The sequence below is a fragment of the Uloborus diversus genome, chromosome 2, assembly GCF_026930045.1.
Source record: "Uloborus diversus isolate 005 chromosome 2, Udiv.v.3.1, whole genome shotgun sequence".
Lineage (NCBI taxonomy): Eukaryota > Metazoa > Arthropoda > Arachnida > Araneae > Uloboridae > Uloborus > Uloborus diversus.
This window is the reverse complement of record NC_072732.1, coordinates 207,283,346-207,301,936: the sequence shown is the minus strand read 5'-3', so window position 1 is coordinate 207,301,936 and position 18,591 is coordinate 207,283,346. Positions and strand designations below refer to the sequence as shown.

The following is an 18,591-nucleotide window of genomic DNA, read 5'->3' as shown; positions in this document are numbered from 1 at the left end:
CCCTTTTTCTATCTTAAAGAAGGAGTTTATGGATAGTTCATTTTTATCGGTCATGTTTGTTCATCAACATGATTTCTATACATATTATCCGTGAAATTTTATCAGCATTAAACTAAAAAAGTTTTAACTCTGAAAATTGATAAAAACAGGTTTTTTGTATGTTTTGTAGAAACAGTATTAATGAAAGAGTTTTTCTTAAAAAAAATTAAATCTACTTTTAATGATAAAAGTAATTTTTTGAAAATACTCATAAGCAAAACTTATTGTAAAAGTTTTTTTTTTTTTTCATTTTAATTGATGTTTCCGTTCGGGAACTTTGACGTTCAAAAGGCTAAAAATACAGTCAAAAGCTGTCTGAAATAAGCGTATTCTTAACGTTTCAATAAGATAACTGAAAATAAAAATTCAATCTCAAAATGTGAATCTAATCTCGTTAAAAGCAAACAAACATAGGTAAAATCTTTTCCCCTATGCATAAAATAGTTGAGCGCATAAAGAAAAAACACTAGTAAGGAAAGCAATAAAATAACAATATTTTCACTTTTTTTTTTCAAGGGAGAATAGCTCGACTTATTTCACAAGCAGCAGTTTTAAATTTCAAAAAAAAAAAAAAAAAAAACTAGATAACGGAACTCCCCTCCCCTGGTATTTTGCAGTGCAAAATACCCTAGGCATTGCCCTAAAATGCAAAGAAGTTTCGAGAGTCGACTGAACATCGAACACAAAATTGAATACAGTCAAACCTCGATATCGCGACACCCGGATTTCACGACACTCCAGATGTCACGTCACTTTTTCCCGAACTTATGCCATATAATTTTAATGTTAAGTAGCTCCGGATTTTACGACAGTCTTTTAGTTGCACTTTTGGTTACGACGACACTTCGAGCTGCGCCGACTGGATCAAATATTTCTTTGCAATTGTTAAATTTTCATTAAAATAATGAAAACATCTGAAAATGTTTGTTGTAGGAACTTCGAACCCTGACAAGAGATTTGACCAGGCATGACACCTCAAGAATTGTGAGGGATAAGTAGTTAAGTTCTGAAAGGTACAGGTTTCAGACTTTGAAAAGAGGGACAATAGAAAGGAATTCAAAGCAGGTGTACTGTAATACTGGATGAGAGAAACAGCAGAAGAGAAGGGCTAAAGCTACCTTAAGCTGTAGGTGGTCACTACAAGCTTCTCCCATGAGAGAAAAAGATATAAGAGCTCCTCATTAGATTGAAAAGGGATACACAACTCTAAAGTGGATAAAAGAATTAGAAAGTGTTTTTTTCACCTTCGATAGGTGGGGCTTAGACGTCAAAACCTAATCAAATTGAGGACAAAAGTGAAGAGTCTTGAATTGGTTTCTTTCTTGCTGATACTTTCGTAGAATGGTGAAGTGTTAAAAATGCTATTGATTAGTTAGTTTAGTTAGAAAAGTTTCTACTTACACAAAAAAATCATAATCAGAAGTGAAGATTTTTTTAAAATAATGTTTGTTATATCCACCAATAATTCAAATTTACATTAGTTAAATCTAATTTAAAATGTATATAGATACTATTAATTTCTTTATTAAATCTAATTTTAATGTTAACTAATGTTTATTATGAATTTTTGAACTATTCTGGTTATGACGTCGCTCCGGCTATGACGACACTTTGTTGACGGTCCCAAAGGTGTCGTGATAACAAGGTTCGACTGTTTTCATTTGATCACTGATTGTAAATATATCAAAATAATAGTGATATAAAAATATCGGTAACTTCAATGTTAATTTATAGCAGCGGAGTTATTATTTTTGATATATTTTGCACTATTATATTATAATATTTTTTATTTCTTTCTTAAACTTACTTTTTACGTTTCGCATTTACTTATAAACAGTAAAAATAACATGAATAGAAAAATGTATTCTTTTAAATCGGTTTTTATCTTTGAAAGACAAGGAAGAATAAATTGATTCATTTCTAGAAGGATAATGGCAAAATAAGCCGTACTATTCAACTTTCAAAGAAATAGTAGTATAATTAACAATGCACGTGAATTCACACATTGACCTATAATACACCCCAAAACCTTTTCCTTTAAAGTAACAAATTAAACCAAAACTTTATATCTTTCACTGTTCTTTTATAGCCTTATATCAATGTTCATTTTGTAAATGAATTTAATTATCCAGAGAGAAAATATTTAGATTTTAGATCAAAATAAAGCGCAAGGAAGGGCCTCATATTTAAGTTTATAAAAACTAAAAGTTAAAAATTCAGCTTTTATTTACATTTTTATAATTCTCTGGATATTTTATAATCCTAGATTATTATTAATACTCTTGATCAACGACTGGGAATTGAGTAAATTTTACCGCTACATCAATATATTTAAGGGTCATTTCACGGTAATTTAGACATTTACGTAGAGTCCGAAACATGTCCCTTTTTTTCCCCATCACTTTTTAATTTACTGTTTGATTAGCATATTATTTTATTTTGAGTTTTCTCTACCAACACACCCACTCAAATTAAAATAATTTGCAATTCAAACAGTAAATTAAAAAGTTATGGCAAAAAAAAGGTTACGTTACGAACTCTACATAAATGTCAAAAATACCATGAAATGACCCTTAAATAAGTTCCGGTAGATTTTAAAAACTGGTACGATTTTTTTTTTTTTTTTTTTGGGGAAGTTTCAAAGCTAGAAATGTTTCAAGAATGCAATATTTTGACTGCTTCATTTTGAAACAACTAAAGTTGTTTATATAGTTATTAACCAAACATAATTTAATGTAACTAATTTATTTCTTGGGAACTTTTTCAAGTTAAATAGAATATATTATCAATTCTATTGCAGTTTCTGGTTCCAAATATCAGCACGCAAACTTTTTAATTAAATATAATTTTCCACTGGATTTTGTTGTGTATAATTAAAAGGACAATAATTTATAAAATTATAATTGTAAAAATGAATATTCTCAACAAAAATTATTACAGGCCGAAGCGGCCGAGTCATACCTCATGATTCAACCAGGCCGGATGATTCATTCAATCCCTTCTTTGTAGTGCGGTTTTTACAACAGAGAGGAAAAAAAAAAGATTTGTGAACCATTTTAAATTTACCGTTAATTAGGAATTCCAACCAAACTTTGAGTTTTCAGTATTTATAACGGCAACGTCTCTCTTCAGTAATGTACGCATTCATTTAAATGCAAATTTTACTGATGCTTATAATTATGAAATTTTGAAAATTTTTGCTACAAGAAACAAGGAAAATTTTGAATTTTAAGAACTTAAGTTATTAATTTTTAGTGCATTTTTGGTCACTATTCTTGCAAGCCAAAAGATAATCAAAGAACGAAATTAAGATATTTCTTCTATGATGGAGAAAGGGAGAGAATCCAGAATCCTCTTCAGTTGTCATATATCTTAGAAGTAATGTAATGTATTAGAAAAATATGGATAAAAATATTTTATGTTGTGAACTGTCAATAAATAGTAAAATACTTTTATTTTCATGTTGTAGTCGAAAATTTATACTATCAATAGCGCAAAATCATTATTTTCGTCTGAAATGTTCTTTTATTATCATAGCTTGTAGCAAGTTGATGAAAACTATAAAAAATAAAAATGAAATACCGAAAACTTTCTTATAATATTCGCTTTTTCGACAAAGGCTTATGGTTCATGTTTAGGCTAAGAGAAAACATAAGAAAAAAAATATCCGATACCAATTTAAACTCTAGTGTCGATGGCGCTATAAGAATAGAGGGCCCCCATAAAGGGAAGAGAAATTTGAGAGGTATTTTTCTAATGAGGGCGTGTTCAAATATTTTTGGAGAGAACCTCCAGTAGCTGTACATTGTTATGCCTTTTTCAACAAAAAAAAAAACAGAGAGCAGTACTTGCCATAACAGAATTAAAATGGGCCTTGAAATTTTGGAGAAATTGAAAATGATGGTTAATTCGAATTACAGAATTTTTTGGTCTGAAGTTTGCTGTTCACACAGCTGCGTTTGGAAAGAAAAGAACACACACTTTTTGCAGGGGACACATTCGACCTTGATTTCAATTCTGAGAAAACATTTTCTTCTCAAACCATGTGATCAAGGGAAGGAAATACAAAGAGAACCACCAAAAAGATTTATCACCCTCATCCAAGTGGTCAGAAAGATGGTGGGGGGATTTGAAAGGGGTGGATCGTCATTTTAATGAGTTTTGTTAGTAGGAGGTGGGGATCGGGCGTAATAAGATACAGGAAATAAGAAAAAGAAGTAGAGGGCAAAAAAGGCAAGTAAACGGACAGCGAACAGTGTGGGAATCAACTGACTTTCAGATGGTTCCTCAAATGTTATAGATAAGGCAGTTTTTGCTGAACAAGGGGTGTCATTTTCTGTTTGTTTTCGTGGTAGATCAGCAGCTCTATTTTGGTTCAAAATCTTTTCTTCTTCTTTTTTTTTTGTCACAAATGAGTAAGACCGGAATCTTTTGTATGCGCATTTATTATTCTCAAATATTGAGGGGGACTTTTAAAGAGTTCAAAATATTGAGGGGGACATGCCCCCCCGTCCTCGTGCCAACGACGCCCGTGCTCAAAAGAACTTGAATTACTTAAAAATATTTTGTTACGCTTAAGATAAAGAGAGTTAACAGGAGCCAATTAGAAAAGAGTTAATGAATCAATTTTTAAAAACCATGATAGAGTTATGTTCCGAAAGTCGAAATGGTGAGGGACCGTTAAATAACATAAAATCTAAGGTGGTATATATAAAAAAATTGCCCACTTTTATTAAAATATTTACAAGCTGCAAAGGATTTCAATTTCTAACACTGGATGCAATCTTTCTCAGAGCAAATTCTATGGGTATTATTGGGTTTTTACTTCCAATATTACTTTGAGTCTATGAAAATTTCCACAAAATTTTACAAAATGAAACAGGTTTACACAACTAAAAATTATTTTGCATTACCATAAGTATAAAATTTCTTTCAACATTCAAGTTGCATTTTTAAAAACCTATAAACTATACTTGTGGCATGCTTAGGTATTTAAAAAATTAATTAAATGCATGTAACATCTAATTTGAGTTTTACATGCAATGAAAAGAAAATATTACAGGCAAAAATATTTCAGAACTATGTTTTTAATAAAGACTACAATATTACATGATTAAACTAATAGGTGGCAAACATTTTCAGATATGCAAAAATGAGTGAATGAATAAAATTTCTGAATTTGTTGATATTTGAGTTGGAGCATTACAATTATCATTTTTCTGTATTCAATTGTCCGTTTAAATGTCCTCAAACAATTTCAATTTTTATAATGTTCATAAAAATAAGGATTAACACTGAAAAAAATATAATGTGTTATTTTACTTGTAGCTTGAACTGCATTATAACTTTGAGTGGCCATGGCAAAATGATTAGCATGCAAGTTCATTACCACGTAAAACAGTGGCGGTTCATCTAATTGTGCTGATGAACATTAGGGAGGAACCGAAAAGCATATTTTAAAAAATAAAATCATACTATTGTGGAAAAGTTGTGCATTCATGCATTAGCTTTATTTTATAAACTTGATTACTTGGTTTCCGCTGAAAATAAAGAGAAAAACGTTGACATCCAACATTTCCCTATTATTAGTGAGGAATCCAAAATGCGTTTCTTCAAATATCTCAAAAACTCATTTCTGCTGATACTGTGCTTTACCTTCTCACAGCAGTAGAAAGCCTAATGTGATTGCTGTGCAGAAAGTGCAGGAACAAAAGTAGTCTTTTGACTTAGCACTCGAGAGATTTCAGTAACGATTGAGGCTGTGTTCCTTTCGTGTTAACAAGATATATTTTATGGCTTTGGCCTTCAGTTGAAGTTTATTGCATCATCTTAATTAATTTTCACAAATACATCTTTACATGGAAAAATCAGACTTTTAACAATTTGATTAATTTCTTGTTTTCTTAAGAAGTGAGAGGCAGATTTTCTTACTCATAAAGATATTATCAAATACTTTATGTACTTGAAACATGACTTGTGCTACAAAGCTTCACTAATAACAAGCAAACAAGACTGCAGATAAAGGAGAAAAGAAAATAATGAAAAATAATAAGGAGAAAATAGAAAGCAAGAAAGAACAACTTTTAGTGCAGTTAAACTCGCTTATATTCAGGGTTCGTGACTTTTTTGATTTAAAGCTGATTTTTTAAAATTTAAATCAGATTTTTAAAATTTTTTATTAGATTTATGATTATTTATTACTTTACATTTATAAACATAATGTATTTCATATAGTAGATGAATCTATTCAATACAATTTTAAGATTTATAAAATGCTTTATAATACAGTGAAACCTCCCAAAAGCGGACAGTCAAGGGACCAGAAGTTTTGTCCGCTATTGGGAGGTGTCCGCTATTAGGAGGAACTACTTAATTTACCTTTTTCAAAATGGGCTGTTGTTCCCTTTTTTGAACACAATCGAAACAATTGCGAAAGGTTTACTACATTTTACGTCAAGTGTAATTAATCTGTTTTTTCTAAATAATGTATACTGACAGTACGCACTTGTCTTGAAAAGCATTTAATCAATTAAAGTAACAGTTAAAACAGTTTGACATCTCTTTTTTGCATTACCAACGGCGGCGATTCGGCGGAGCAACCCCCCCCCACACACACTTTTTATGGTTAATTTATTTATTTTATCTCGAGTATCACTATTGCATGATGCATGATTGACAGTTGGCAATATGACCTTGAATATGGGCAAATCTTTTTCATGTCGAAAAATTACACAACCCAATAAAACCACGGCGCCATAAAGCCGATTACTACCGGCGCCGGTCTGCTCAATTGCATCTCCTGAGAGTCCCAGTTAGAAAAAGCGCCCAATTTCCTCTTTTTTATCGTAACTTTTGAATAGTTATTGTGTACAAAATTCATTAAAATCTTAAGAAAAACGTACGTTAATTGTTAAACTGACATCAGTTTTCACTTATCTGCTTCAATATTCTCAAAACTAGCCGTTACAAAATTATGACCTTTATTTTCTTTCTCATTTTTTGCTGCCCACAAAAAGTATTATGCCTTTTAGTTCTTTTCTTTTTTTTGCCCCCAACTTTCAAGCCCCAATCGCTGCCTCTGTCCATTATCACCCTTTTAATTCCAAGAAACAGTGATAAGGAAATGACGGGGGGGGGGGGGGAATCAGTTGTGGAGGATGAAAAGCTTTGTAAAGCAAGCAGTTACTAAGATATTCTGTGAAAAGAAAAAAAAACCGGAAGTGCTACGATCGCAAGGGAAATTTTTTGTGAAATAACTGTCCGTTATTCGGCGTGTCCGTTATTCAGAGTGAATTACATGGAATGGCCTATATTGAGGGACTGGGACTTGCAAAAATGTCCGTTAATTAGAGGTGTCCGTTATTCGGGAGTGTCCGTTAAGGGAGGTTTCACTGTACTTTGATAAGAAGTGATTTTGTTTTATGCTTTGCTTAAAAATATGGTTTTTATCATCAAGTACGTTTAGTCATAGTACGTTTTAGTGTAAAAGACTATGTTGAGCAATTACTTTTCTTAATTATATCAGTGATGGTGTATGAGAAAAATTCAATTGTTATTTGGTTCTATACTGAATTGAACTGTAATTTTGAAGTAAAAGCAAAATTGCATGAAGGAAAATCTGTTTCACACACATAAAGAGGGATCTATGTAGTTTTGCCTGTTGAAGTTAAGATTGTATAATGCAGTGTAGTTAAATTTAGAGTAACACATTCTAAAAATGCAAAATTTATTTATAAAAATAAAATGAATTGATTTTAATTAAGGATTTTGATAGCAAATCACATAATTCAAATCAATTAATTTAAATCATGATTTAAATCTTATATCTTATATTAATTCTTATATTGAGCCCTGATTTAACGAATACCCGGATTTAGAAATCAAATCAGAAAGATTTGGTTGGTACAATGTTAATGTATGTTCGTTGGTACAAGTTAATGGGAGCATAACTCGTTTTTAATGAGCAAACCCTGATTTAAAGTGTTCTTTTTTGTGATTCATAAAATTTCTATAGTTTTTTTCTACCTCAGCTTTTCCTTTCTTAAAATCTTTTTTCAACATTCTGAAGTCAACCGAAAGTTAATGATGAGTCATAAATTGTGAGAATAAGTGATAGGGGTTTTCCTTTTTAATTTGTGGTAATAGATATGTACTTGAAATTTACAAAATTATTTATGCCTATGTTATCACTTCTGACATATACTGTTGTGGGCATAAAAGCTCAAATTCAAGAAAAAATTAAAAATGGAAAAAAAAAAAAATAATGAAAGCTGTAACTATAAGTGCACAGAATTTAAAATTGGACAAGTCTTAACACACTCAATGGTTTTTGACATGCAGAAAAATTTCAAGCTGCTTTTGAAGCCAAGGTGCAAATGACCATCTTTTTCGAGTCATAAGCTCTAAAGCAGAATACTTTACAATGTTCTGCAACGTAAAATCATTTAACCAAAATTGATCTGCAAGTACTTCAAGCATTGTATACATAAGCAACCAACGTGACCTTTTCCACAAATCGGGAGCCCTAAATCAAAATTGTTTCATACAGGAGAGGTTTTTCTTTTCAGTTTTTAAAACTTTACATTGCTATACATTTATGTGGAATCTAAACCAATTAAGTCTTCAAAAATATTTTATATTCTTTTTAAAATGCATAGAAAGAGCAAAGACACAAAATTTTATAAAAATCCGATACCTAGGCGCCAAACCACGTTTCTTTTTGGTTAATTTTACATGGCATGAAGGAAAAAATTAAAATTATATTAATAAGTAAATTACAAATAATAAATAAAATGATTCGAGTTAAGGTAACAAATAATAAAACGCTTCAAAACCTTCTAAACAATTCAAATATTTTCAGAATGCAAAAGGATTGAAATCTCAAACAAGACACACAATTTTCGATGATAGATGTGTTTCAATGTTGGCATGTTTCCAAAACATACGCTTATGGAGGATATTTCTGTGGATGAAGATCGATTGGGAAAAATAAGGCAAAGGGGAAATAAAAACGCTAGAAAAATCAATCTTTTCAGATTTAGAACATGACATTTCTGCAGAAAATCTCAAGAAACTGCCGATTATCTACAAATGTCTTCCAACTCAAGGTAGAACTTAGCACAAATTTTGCAGATTTCTTTGAGTTCAAAGTAAATCTAAAGTTCCTGCAGATGACTTTTTGAATTCAACACTTTTCGCAAGCTTTCTGCCGAATCATCGTATTTTGGAGAATTTTAGATTTTCTTCTAATTTTAAGAACTCTGCAGAATTTGCAAAATTTTATGTTGAGTTGGAAGATATATGCAGAAAATCTGCAGTCTCTGCAGAAATTTCACAGAAATCTGTAGAATTTCTGCAGAAAATTTGTCCGAGTTTTCCTCTCACATTTGAAAAGAATTGTTCTGCAGCTCAGGCTTCTGTTCTGCAACATACGTCGCAAATTTAGTAGTATTCTGCTTTGGGTGTCATAAGTATTTCTTAAAAATACACAAGAAAGAGACAATAAAACAGTTCCAAGCAAATTAGTCAACTTCTTTGGTACTGTAAAGGAAAAAAAAAGTATGTGGGAATTTTTATGATTCTAACTTGTTTTTTACGAGCACTCCCCATAATGAAACACTAGCATGGAGACTGACTGTAGTATAAGGTCTGAAAATATGGGAGTAGAGATCATGTTTGTAATAAAAGTCGAAGTAAAATTTCCGAAAATTCTGAAGCGGCAGAATAAAACCAGTTTTTTTCCGAGTTTTTTCTGAAAAAATTGATTTTCATAAACAAAAATTCAGTTTTTTAATAATCATGTTTTCTTAGAAAGCATAAAGGGGTTTCTATTTAAAAATACATACAATTCATATTTTATTTATTCTTCTTAACAGAGATAAATTCAACATTTACTGTTAAAAAAAGGTTATCCTCTTTGTTTCATTGATTTTGATAGCTTTCGGGGTTCGCCAAATGGGCCTAACACCCCCCCCCTCCCCCCTACAAAAAAAATTCTTTGAAAAGATGTTTTTTCAGAAGAAATTGCATTTTGATAACATTTGCTTTAAAAACAACTAAATACAGTGAAGAACCATTCATACGTTTTCGAAGGGTCTGTATGAAAAAAGCGTTTAAAGGAAAAAATTTATTATTGGTATACGTCAATATATATTGGACTCTGCAGGGACCAATTAAAAAAAAGTCTAAATGATAAAAACGCATAAAAAAGAAACATTAAAACGATGCTTCACTGTATTATAACTACAATACCAAGTCTAGAAATTGCAATCTTTCTTTCTGGACATTTTATTAAATATTAAAAAGTAAGACTGGATATAGAGATTTTACAATAAGTTTTCTCATATATATACTAAGTAAACCAAAATGAGTAATAATTATCTAAATATACAGTTGAACTATCTTATGACGAGCCTTGATTTAAAGAGAACCTGGATTTAGCAAGGAAATCAGAAGCACTTGGGTGGTATAATGTTAAGTGTACGGGAGCATAACTCGCTTTTAATGAGCAAACCCCGCTTAAAGCGAGCAATATTTTTGTGATTCATAAAATTTCTATTGACTTCTAGCTCAGCTTATCCTTTTTTTGGTAAATTTTCTTTAACATTCCAAAGTCAAGCAAAGTTAGCGATCAATCATAAATTCTGAGAATGAGCAATATCAGCACTTTTTTTTCAATTTTGTAGAGTAAAGAAACATTTAAAAATTATATGTGTGTACATAAGTATTTCTCAAAAACAATGACATAAAAAATAAACATTCAAACAGTTCAAAGCAAAAGTAACCAACTTATTTGATACTGTGCAGTGATTGAAAGGAGGAAAGAGCAACTTTTTTGAATTTTTACGATTTTTTTATAAACTTGCTTTTTATGAGCACTCAGTTTTAATGAGCAAATAGCAAATATCCATTTTAATGAGCAAATATCGGTTTTCACAAGAAAATATTGAGGTCCCTTTGTGCTCGTTATAAGCAAGTTCCACTGTATTTCAATTTTATTTTTTTGCAATATTGGGGAAAATGCTTTGATAAACTGTAGCAGGAAACCTCTCTTTTTCATAGCAGCTAAGTGCAATGTTGCAAAGTGAAAAAAATTAGATTACAATCATCACATGAAATGAGCCAAAAGCAGCCAACCTTTGTAATGGCTGCACCCATATTCCTTAAGCTGTAACAATACCTAGATATTTATAACATATTTCTGTATTATTATACGCAAGATTTATAATATGACTTAATAATTACTTATTTTAATACTGTTGAAAATTTTATTTCCAACTTCTTGAGTAAATGAAATTTAAAATACAGGGTTTGTCCGGAAAGTAATGGGACTGATTTTCTTCCGCCGCGACTGTACTTCGGAGCGTGCACGCGCCGACTGGATTCGGTAGAGGGCAATCCTAGCTAACGAACAAGCGGCTAGTCGGTTGTCTCCGAGCACCTGGAGAGTCAGGACAGGCATTTTCGCGCGTCATGTTTCTGTGAGTGGTGCAAGCCAAAAATGCAGCGTTCGTTACAGCAGAGGTTCGCGATTAAATTCTGTGTGAAACTCGGTAAATCTGCGACAGAGACGCTTGATGTGATCAAGCAGGCTTATCCAGATGTTGCTTTAGCAAGAAGTGGTGTGTTTTGGTGGCACCAGGCCTTTTTGGCGGGCTGGGAAGAGGTCGCCGATGAAGACCGTGCTGGAGGACCTTTGACTTCGACAAACATCGATAATGTGACTCGTGTGCGCAAAGTTTTGAACTCAGACCGTCGACTAAGTATTCGTTTAATTGCCCAAATGTTAAATTTACCAAAATTTGAGGTTCATGGTTTGTGACGGTGCATTTAAACATGCACAAGGTGTGCGCGAAGTTGGTGAACAGCTACCTGACCAAGGTCGGCATCCCAACGCTTCCGCAGCCGCCCTACAGCCAAGATGTGGCCCCCTCGGACTTTTTTTTGTTTCCTCGTCTGAAAAGGCCGATGAAAGGCAAGCATTTTGAGACGACAGAGGGGATCCAAGCAGCATGCACCGCGGCTCTCAAGGCTATACCGGAGAATGCCTACCGTGACGCCTTCAATGCTTGGAAATCATGCTGGTAGAGCTGCATCAACGCAGAAGGAGCCAATTTTGAACATTTTTAAGGAATTGTAACAATTGGCTCAATAAATTTTTTTAAATCGACTCAGTCCTATTACTTTCCGGACAAACCCTGTACTTCATATTATTTATGTTCATAATTTAGGCTGTCTGTGGGCCTTCTGATGTACTTAGAACCACAGTGAGGTTCATTTTGACCTTAAATTACAAATCAACAAAATATGCATGATCATTTAATTTAATTCACTAAAAAAATGTTTACACAATTATCAATATGCATCATTATTTACACTAAATTTTTATAATCAATAAAAAACTCAATGTTTACAAAATCATATTGTTTAAAATGTTATATTTTTGAGTATCAGTCTAACAAAATGAAACATCCGAATTTCAATGGCAAATAGAGTAACCTCTTTTCAAAATGTTTTAACATAATATTAAATAAATAAACTAGAGATGCACTGAATATATTTTGTTTGGCTGAATACTTCAATATTCGGCAAACAAACTTAAATGTTTGATAATTTATAAACAAACATATCTTTTTATACAATTAACTAGCTGTACCCCACGCGCGTTGCTACGCCAACAAAAAAATACATCATTATACTGATTTTCATGACAATCGGTTGAACGGGGCAGAAGTTGCTACTCTGCAGTGCCACCTGGTGGCGAGTGGCTTCAATGAGCATATGCACCTTCTCGGTGGAAAAATACATATATATAGCAATTTTCATAATAATCGGTCCAGGTATTAAGTGAAGCCGTGACTATACTCAAATTTTGTACTCACGCAGTTTGCAAGATCAATCAATCGCTAAAAATATCAAATAGAAAAAGTTTTAAATCCCCCCGTTGCATGAAAAGCCATAAAACAATAAAGAAAGAATTTATTTGTTCAAACTCAAGAAAAATGGCAACAGCTAACTTCTTATCAATGAGATCTTTCACGCGAATTAATTTCTGCAGCCGATAATTTTATTCGTATTTATCCAATGGATTGTGACTTAAATTGGAATAAAAAAGGAACTATCGAACGGGTTTTTTTCGAACTGGTCTATAAACATTCCCAGTACCAAAAATAACAAACGGTGAAAGTTTCAGCCAAATCTGCCAGGTAGTTTTTGAGTTCATGGATGACATACAAACATTTTTATATATATAGATGAAAGTTATCGAAGAATCACATATCAAATCAATTCAAATTGTAACTTATACTAATTTTATCACATTCAAAATTCTAAGGAATTGCAATGCAAAAGAAAATACTCAGATGTTAAATTTAAATTTTGTTGCATTTCTATTTTACTTAACCTTATGACATATTCCATTATTGAAAACTCATTTAAATATGACACAATAATCATAAAAAAAAACCTCACAATATTAAGTAGTAATATATATAGTAAGTCAATTTATAACCATTTTTTTTTCGCAGAAAATATACAGTTAAAATAAGATTAAAAATAAGATGAAGAAAAAAACAAAACACTTGAGAATTAAAGTTTGCTGTATTTTAATTGCTAGAGCTTTACATCATATGAAATATACTAAATATTGCTTTAAAATTACCTACTTTGAATTAGTCATTGTAATCAAAGTTCAATAATCTTTTTCACTTAAAGACAAAAAATAAAAATATCAAGCAACAGACCCAGATTAGATAGACGTGCACGCAAACAGTTTTTCAGAGAATTTTCAAAATTTGCAGACATGATATTCTTTCACAACTTTATTTAACCAGTTTTTTTTCTGTAATGTGTCTCGATTTCATTAATTCTATGACAATAACTTCTGAAGAGTTTAATTTTGTAGGTAGGCGTTATAGATTGATTTTTTTTAAATATCCGTTCTATTGAGCCTGGGGCTCAGAATTGTGTATGTGGGCCTGAAAAGGTTGTAATTTTTGGACAAAAATTGTATTTCAAAAATAGCAGAGATTTCGGTTGCTTTAACATTTTGGCATCCGTGACAGGACTCAAAACTGCAATCTTCTGACTTCGAATCAGAAGATTGCAGGTTTGAGTCCTGTCACGGACGCCAAAATGTTAGAGTAACCGAAATCTCTGCAATTCAAAATATAATTTTTGTTGAACCTTCGAAAAATTACAACCTTTTCAGGTGCACATACACAATTCCAAGCCCCAGGCTCAACAGAGCAGTACTCTTTATTTTAATTTACGAAAGGTTATCCACACTGTTGCCATTTTTAATCAACTAACTTAACAACTTCTGTTATATGAAACTAGCATTTATTAATCATGGTATTTGAGTCATAGTGGAGGTTTACTCGTATATATAGCTTTACGCTTTTGCTGTTAGTGAAGCTGGATTTAGGTAGTGCACTGCATCTTTTATGCCGGGGGGGGGGGGGGGGGGGTCAAACGGAAAATGTAATTACGAATGCAACAGACGCAATGAATTACTTACCTTTAAACTTACAATAGGGCAAGTAACACTTTACTCTGAATAAGATACTACTAATAGAGATCTCGGTTTTTTCCATTTGCTTTTCATTTTCAAACATTAATGGACCCTATTCACCTGATGTCACTGCAGGTATAAAACGTCACTGCAGTGCATTGTGGGAGCTGTAGCCCACAAAAGTCCGGTACTAACAGCGTATAATGCTATTATGCACTTGCTTTTATGCCACTTATAAACTGCTCTTTCTATTTAAAAAAAGAGAGGTTTAGGAAGTTTTTAACCAAGAAACGTTAAAAAAGAATGATGAACAATTCATTTAATATGAAATATCCCTTCATAATTGTATCTTCATGGCTTTAAGCCTCTTTGGTTCCTCATCAGAAACATCATGAAAACTCAAATTCTCTTTACTTTTCCCTTTTCTCAGAATTTTTCATGCACTCATAAGTCTGTATAAGGTCTAAGCATAGTCATGATCTGGATGAAGTCCAGTAATCCTTAAGTAAAACAATTTTTTTAGCACTAGTAACACTGCGTAGTTGGTCAAAATACCCGCAGACCGATAGTTTAAGGGAGTTTCCAAATTGTGAATAAGGTCCAACGTGTGGGGGGGGGGGGGGAGGGGGGGGTAAATTGCTTTTGTGCTTATTTTTTAAGACATTTACAATTTTATCAAGAAAGGCAACATTATCTAAATGATTATAATATGGATATTTATTATCTGTAATGATTGAAAATTTTCCTCTGATAACAAAAAAAAAAAGGAAAATCGTAGGTTTTGGACACGTTTTGTAGCGTCATAGGTCAAAGCTGTAGTTCCTAGTAACGACGATTTTTTCGTAGCAGTTGGCAGCACTGACTATAAAGCTAAATGTACAATAGATGACAAAAATACAAAAAAAAGAGAAAACTTTGCAGTTACTGCCCTTTACCTGCCCGCAACAGAATACTAGACAATGCTTGTCACAAAAAATGTGATTTTATAGATGTGAAGAATAAAAATGCACTCACCCTCATACATTCCTGTTGCTTTTATACAGTACTTTGCTTCATGAATTCCATCACACACAGCAGGTTCCAGGTCCAACTCTTCTCGATTAAACAAATCTGCACAGTAAGTTTCTTCATTGGAGTTGCACTGGTAGCAATAAATTGCCAAAGCTGAAAATTTTATACAAACCATTATTATTACTTTTTATACAACAAGGATAAGAATGGCAAAAAGGCTATAATTTATGCATCAATAAATTATACATAAAGAGTGATTCAAATAATGAAACTTAAGTCTTTGCAATGAAAATGTTACGTTAAGAGGATCATTCAGTGGGGTGGTCAGCGTAACATTGACAGTAACGAAAGGAGGTTACAATGGGGACAATATGTCATGCATGCTATAAATGTGTTGTCAGGGCCGATCCTAGGGTGTCGGTCGCCCGTGTGCAAAGAACTAATGTGCCGCCCCTCAAGAGTAATTTGCATATTTTGACTAATCTTTGACGTCCATATAAATATTTCTTCAAATTTCTATATCAAGTTCTAATTTAAAAAAGAAAAAGAAGAAAAAAAAGAATGATGAACTCATAAAACGGAAGAAAAGTTTTATAGTAAGAAACTCCTTAGGTACAATTTATATCTTTGAAGAAAGTAATAGATACCAAAATGTACTAGTCATAAAAACGCATTTTATAGTCTGTCTTCGGTGACATCAGAGAAAGGATAGAGGAGGAGGGATTGCTCCCAGAAGATTATCGAAATTGGCGCACAAAAAATAGTTTTAGTAACCTTTGGTTGTAAGGAGAGAAAAGAGTTAGGTATATTCAAGGTGCATGGAAAAATTTTCGAAATTGGCGTCAATATCGCAATTTTAGGAAATTTTTCGAGACTTCAGGGGAAAAGTAATGGGGAGGGAGATTCAATCATCTTCTATAGAAAGTTTTCGAAATTGAAGTTTAAAACGCAAATTTAGGCTGTCTTTGGTGACGGTAGGGGATCTGGCGGCTTTCCTCCGGTAATTTCTCAGCACTATTGTTTCAAAAACCCATTTTTGGTTATATTTGAAAACGATAGGGAAAACGTGAAAATATTCCGAGCCGAAATATTTTTCGGAACTAAAATCCACTTTAGGCTTTTTTTGAGAAGGAAGGGTTTTGGAGCTCCCAAGTGGATATTTCTAAAAGCGCAATTTTATGCTATCTTTAGTGACGTTAACAAAACTGGGAAGCTTCAGCGGATCTTTCGGACATTTTTCGATATTAATATCTGAAAAACACGACTATAGACTTTTGCCCATCTCACTTCGACAATTGATGGGTATATGCCCTAGCGCCGTGAAAAGTTACATAAGCCAAGCAATTCTCCTCCAGAATTTTTTAGAAAATCGTATTTTACGCATTGTTTGATAACGATGGGACAAAAAGCGGGCGGGGGATTAGTGTGCCCTCACGAACTGTTTTTTGAAACTGAAGTCAATTTCAAACTGAGGGAGTGGGATTATGGGGCTCTCTAAAGACGCTAATCGAGACTATCTTTGGTAGTAATGTTTGGGAATTGATTTTGGGGCCCTCCATCGCAAAAATTTCGAAAAAGAAACATGAAAAATGTCAAAGCAAATTTTGATAACATTAAGAAGGACTGTCCTCCGGAAATACATTTTGGATTTTAAAGCCAACATTTTCAGGCTATGTTTAATTAAGTTAAGGTGGAAGGGGTGAATCAGAGATTTAATTGGGTCCTTAAAATCGGTGGTTCAAACAGCAAAATTTTCCGAAATTAAAGTCCTGAAAATGCAATTTTAAGCCTTCTTTAGTCTCGTCAAGGATGTCATGGCATCCTTTTGGAGCTACGTTTAAATTCACTTCCCGAGGCAAGAGCCCTGATCTGAAACCGGGCAGTTCATTCGTGATTTTAATTCGAAACAAATGCTGTAAAGGGGGAAATTTAGAAAATTTTAGTTCGTTATTCATATATGTTTGACTCTCGGGAGAGTCGCAATTTTCCACCGTCTCTCCACGCATCCGCGATTGTTGAAAACAGAACTTGTAGTTTGAACTGCTTGCGAGAGTATCTAATCAGTATATAGCTTTTTAAAATATAATATATAAAATATGTCTTCATTATTTAGGTCTGTAAAAGTTTAGGAGGTAAACATTAGTGGCCTCCCTGTGCCCTGAGTGCTTCTTTTAGAAGGCACCCTTTCATGCTTCAGGAGGGGGCCATTTCCCTTATTCCCCTCCCCTGTATCCATGCTTGATTACCGGTTCTGTCATAAATTTTGCAACTAAATGAAGCATGTGCGTAAAGAGTAGATATTAATGGACAATGAACCAATGCAATGTTCCCTAACAAGCTATTTATCTTAAACTATGCTACAGGGGCGCCGACTTGCAAAAATTATTGAGGGGGCTGGACAGCTCCGGGGGTTTAGGGTGTTATGTAATCCCTCGGAGGTCCCCCACCCCAAATAAAGGTCAGATTTTTGAACCTTGTTAATGCCATATTTTCTGGTGTGTATAATTTTAACAAACAGTATATGACACGACGTTTTCAAAGTAAAATAATCTAAAAATTGGTTTACAAATTTTCTGGTTCAACTTTTAAATCATATCACTTGTCTTAGTAAGAGATTTTTTTGTTCTATTTTATGGGGAGCCGTGCAGTTCCGTAGCTAAGCATTGATATTATAAGGTAGGAAGGACACTTGACTTGAATGGAAAGGCACTCCCAGAGACGCCGACTTTTTTAAAAAATGGGGGGGGGGGAACCGGGGGAAATTTCCTAAATTTGAGATGAAAAATAGTGAGTTTTAAAGTTTTTTTTAAGTATTGTAAAGTCATATAATCAACATTAGAACCCCAAAAACTCGACAAGCCTGACACATATTTTTTGGCTTTGAAAAAAGGAAAAAATAATTACAAACACACACAGTATTTTCGTAAAAAGGTAATTTAATTTACTCATGTTTTTTTTTAAGACCAGTTGTTTTTTCATTAGTTATACCGGCTAACATATTCAAGTGTAAACGCAGTCTCTCAATGTCT

The 18,591-nt window shown here is 32.8% G+C and overlaps 1 protein-coding gene across 1 annotated transcript in view; it reads right to left on the bottom strand.

Moving 5' to 3' along the window:
- LOC129217648 (U-scoloptoxin(05)-Er3a-like) overlaps positions 1–18,591 on the bottom strand; it is a 34,025-nt gene that overhangs the window by 5,808 nt on the left and 9,626 nt on the right. Inside the window, exon 2 of the mRNA XM_054851976.1 lies at positions 15,566–15,715. Within this exon, the coding sequence (XP_054707951.1) occupies positions 15,566–15,715 (150 nt within the window). The remainder of the gene's footprint in view (positions 1–15,565; positions 15,716–18,591) is intronic.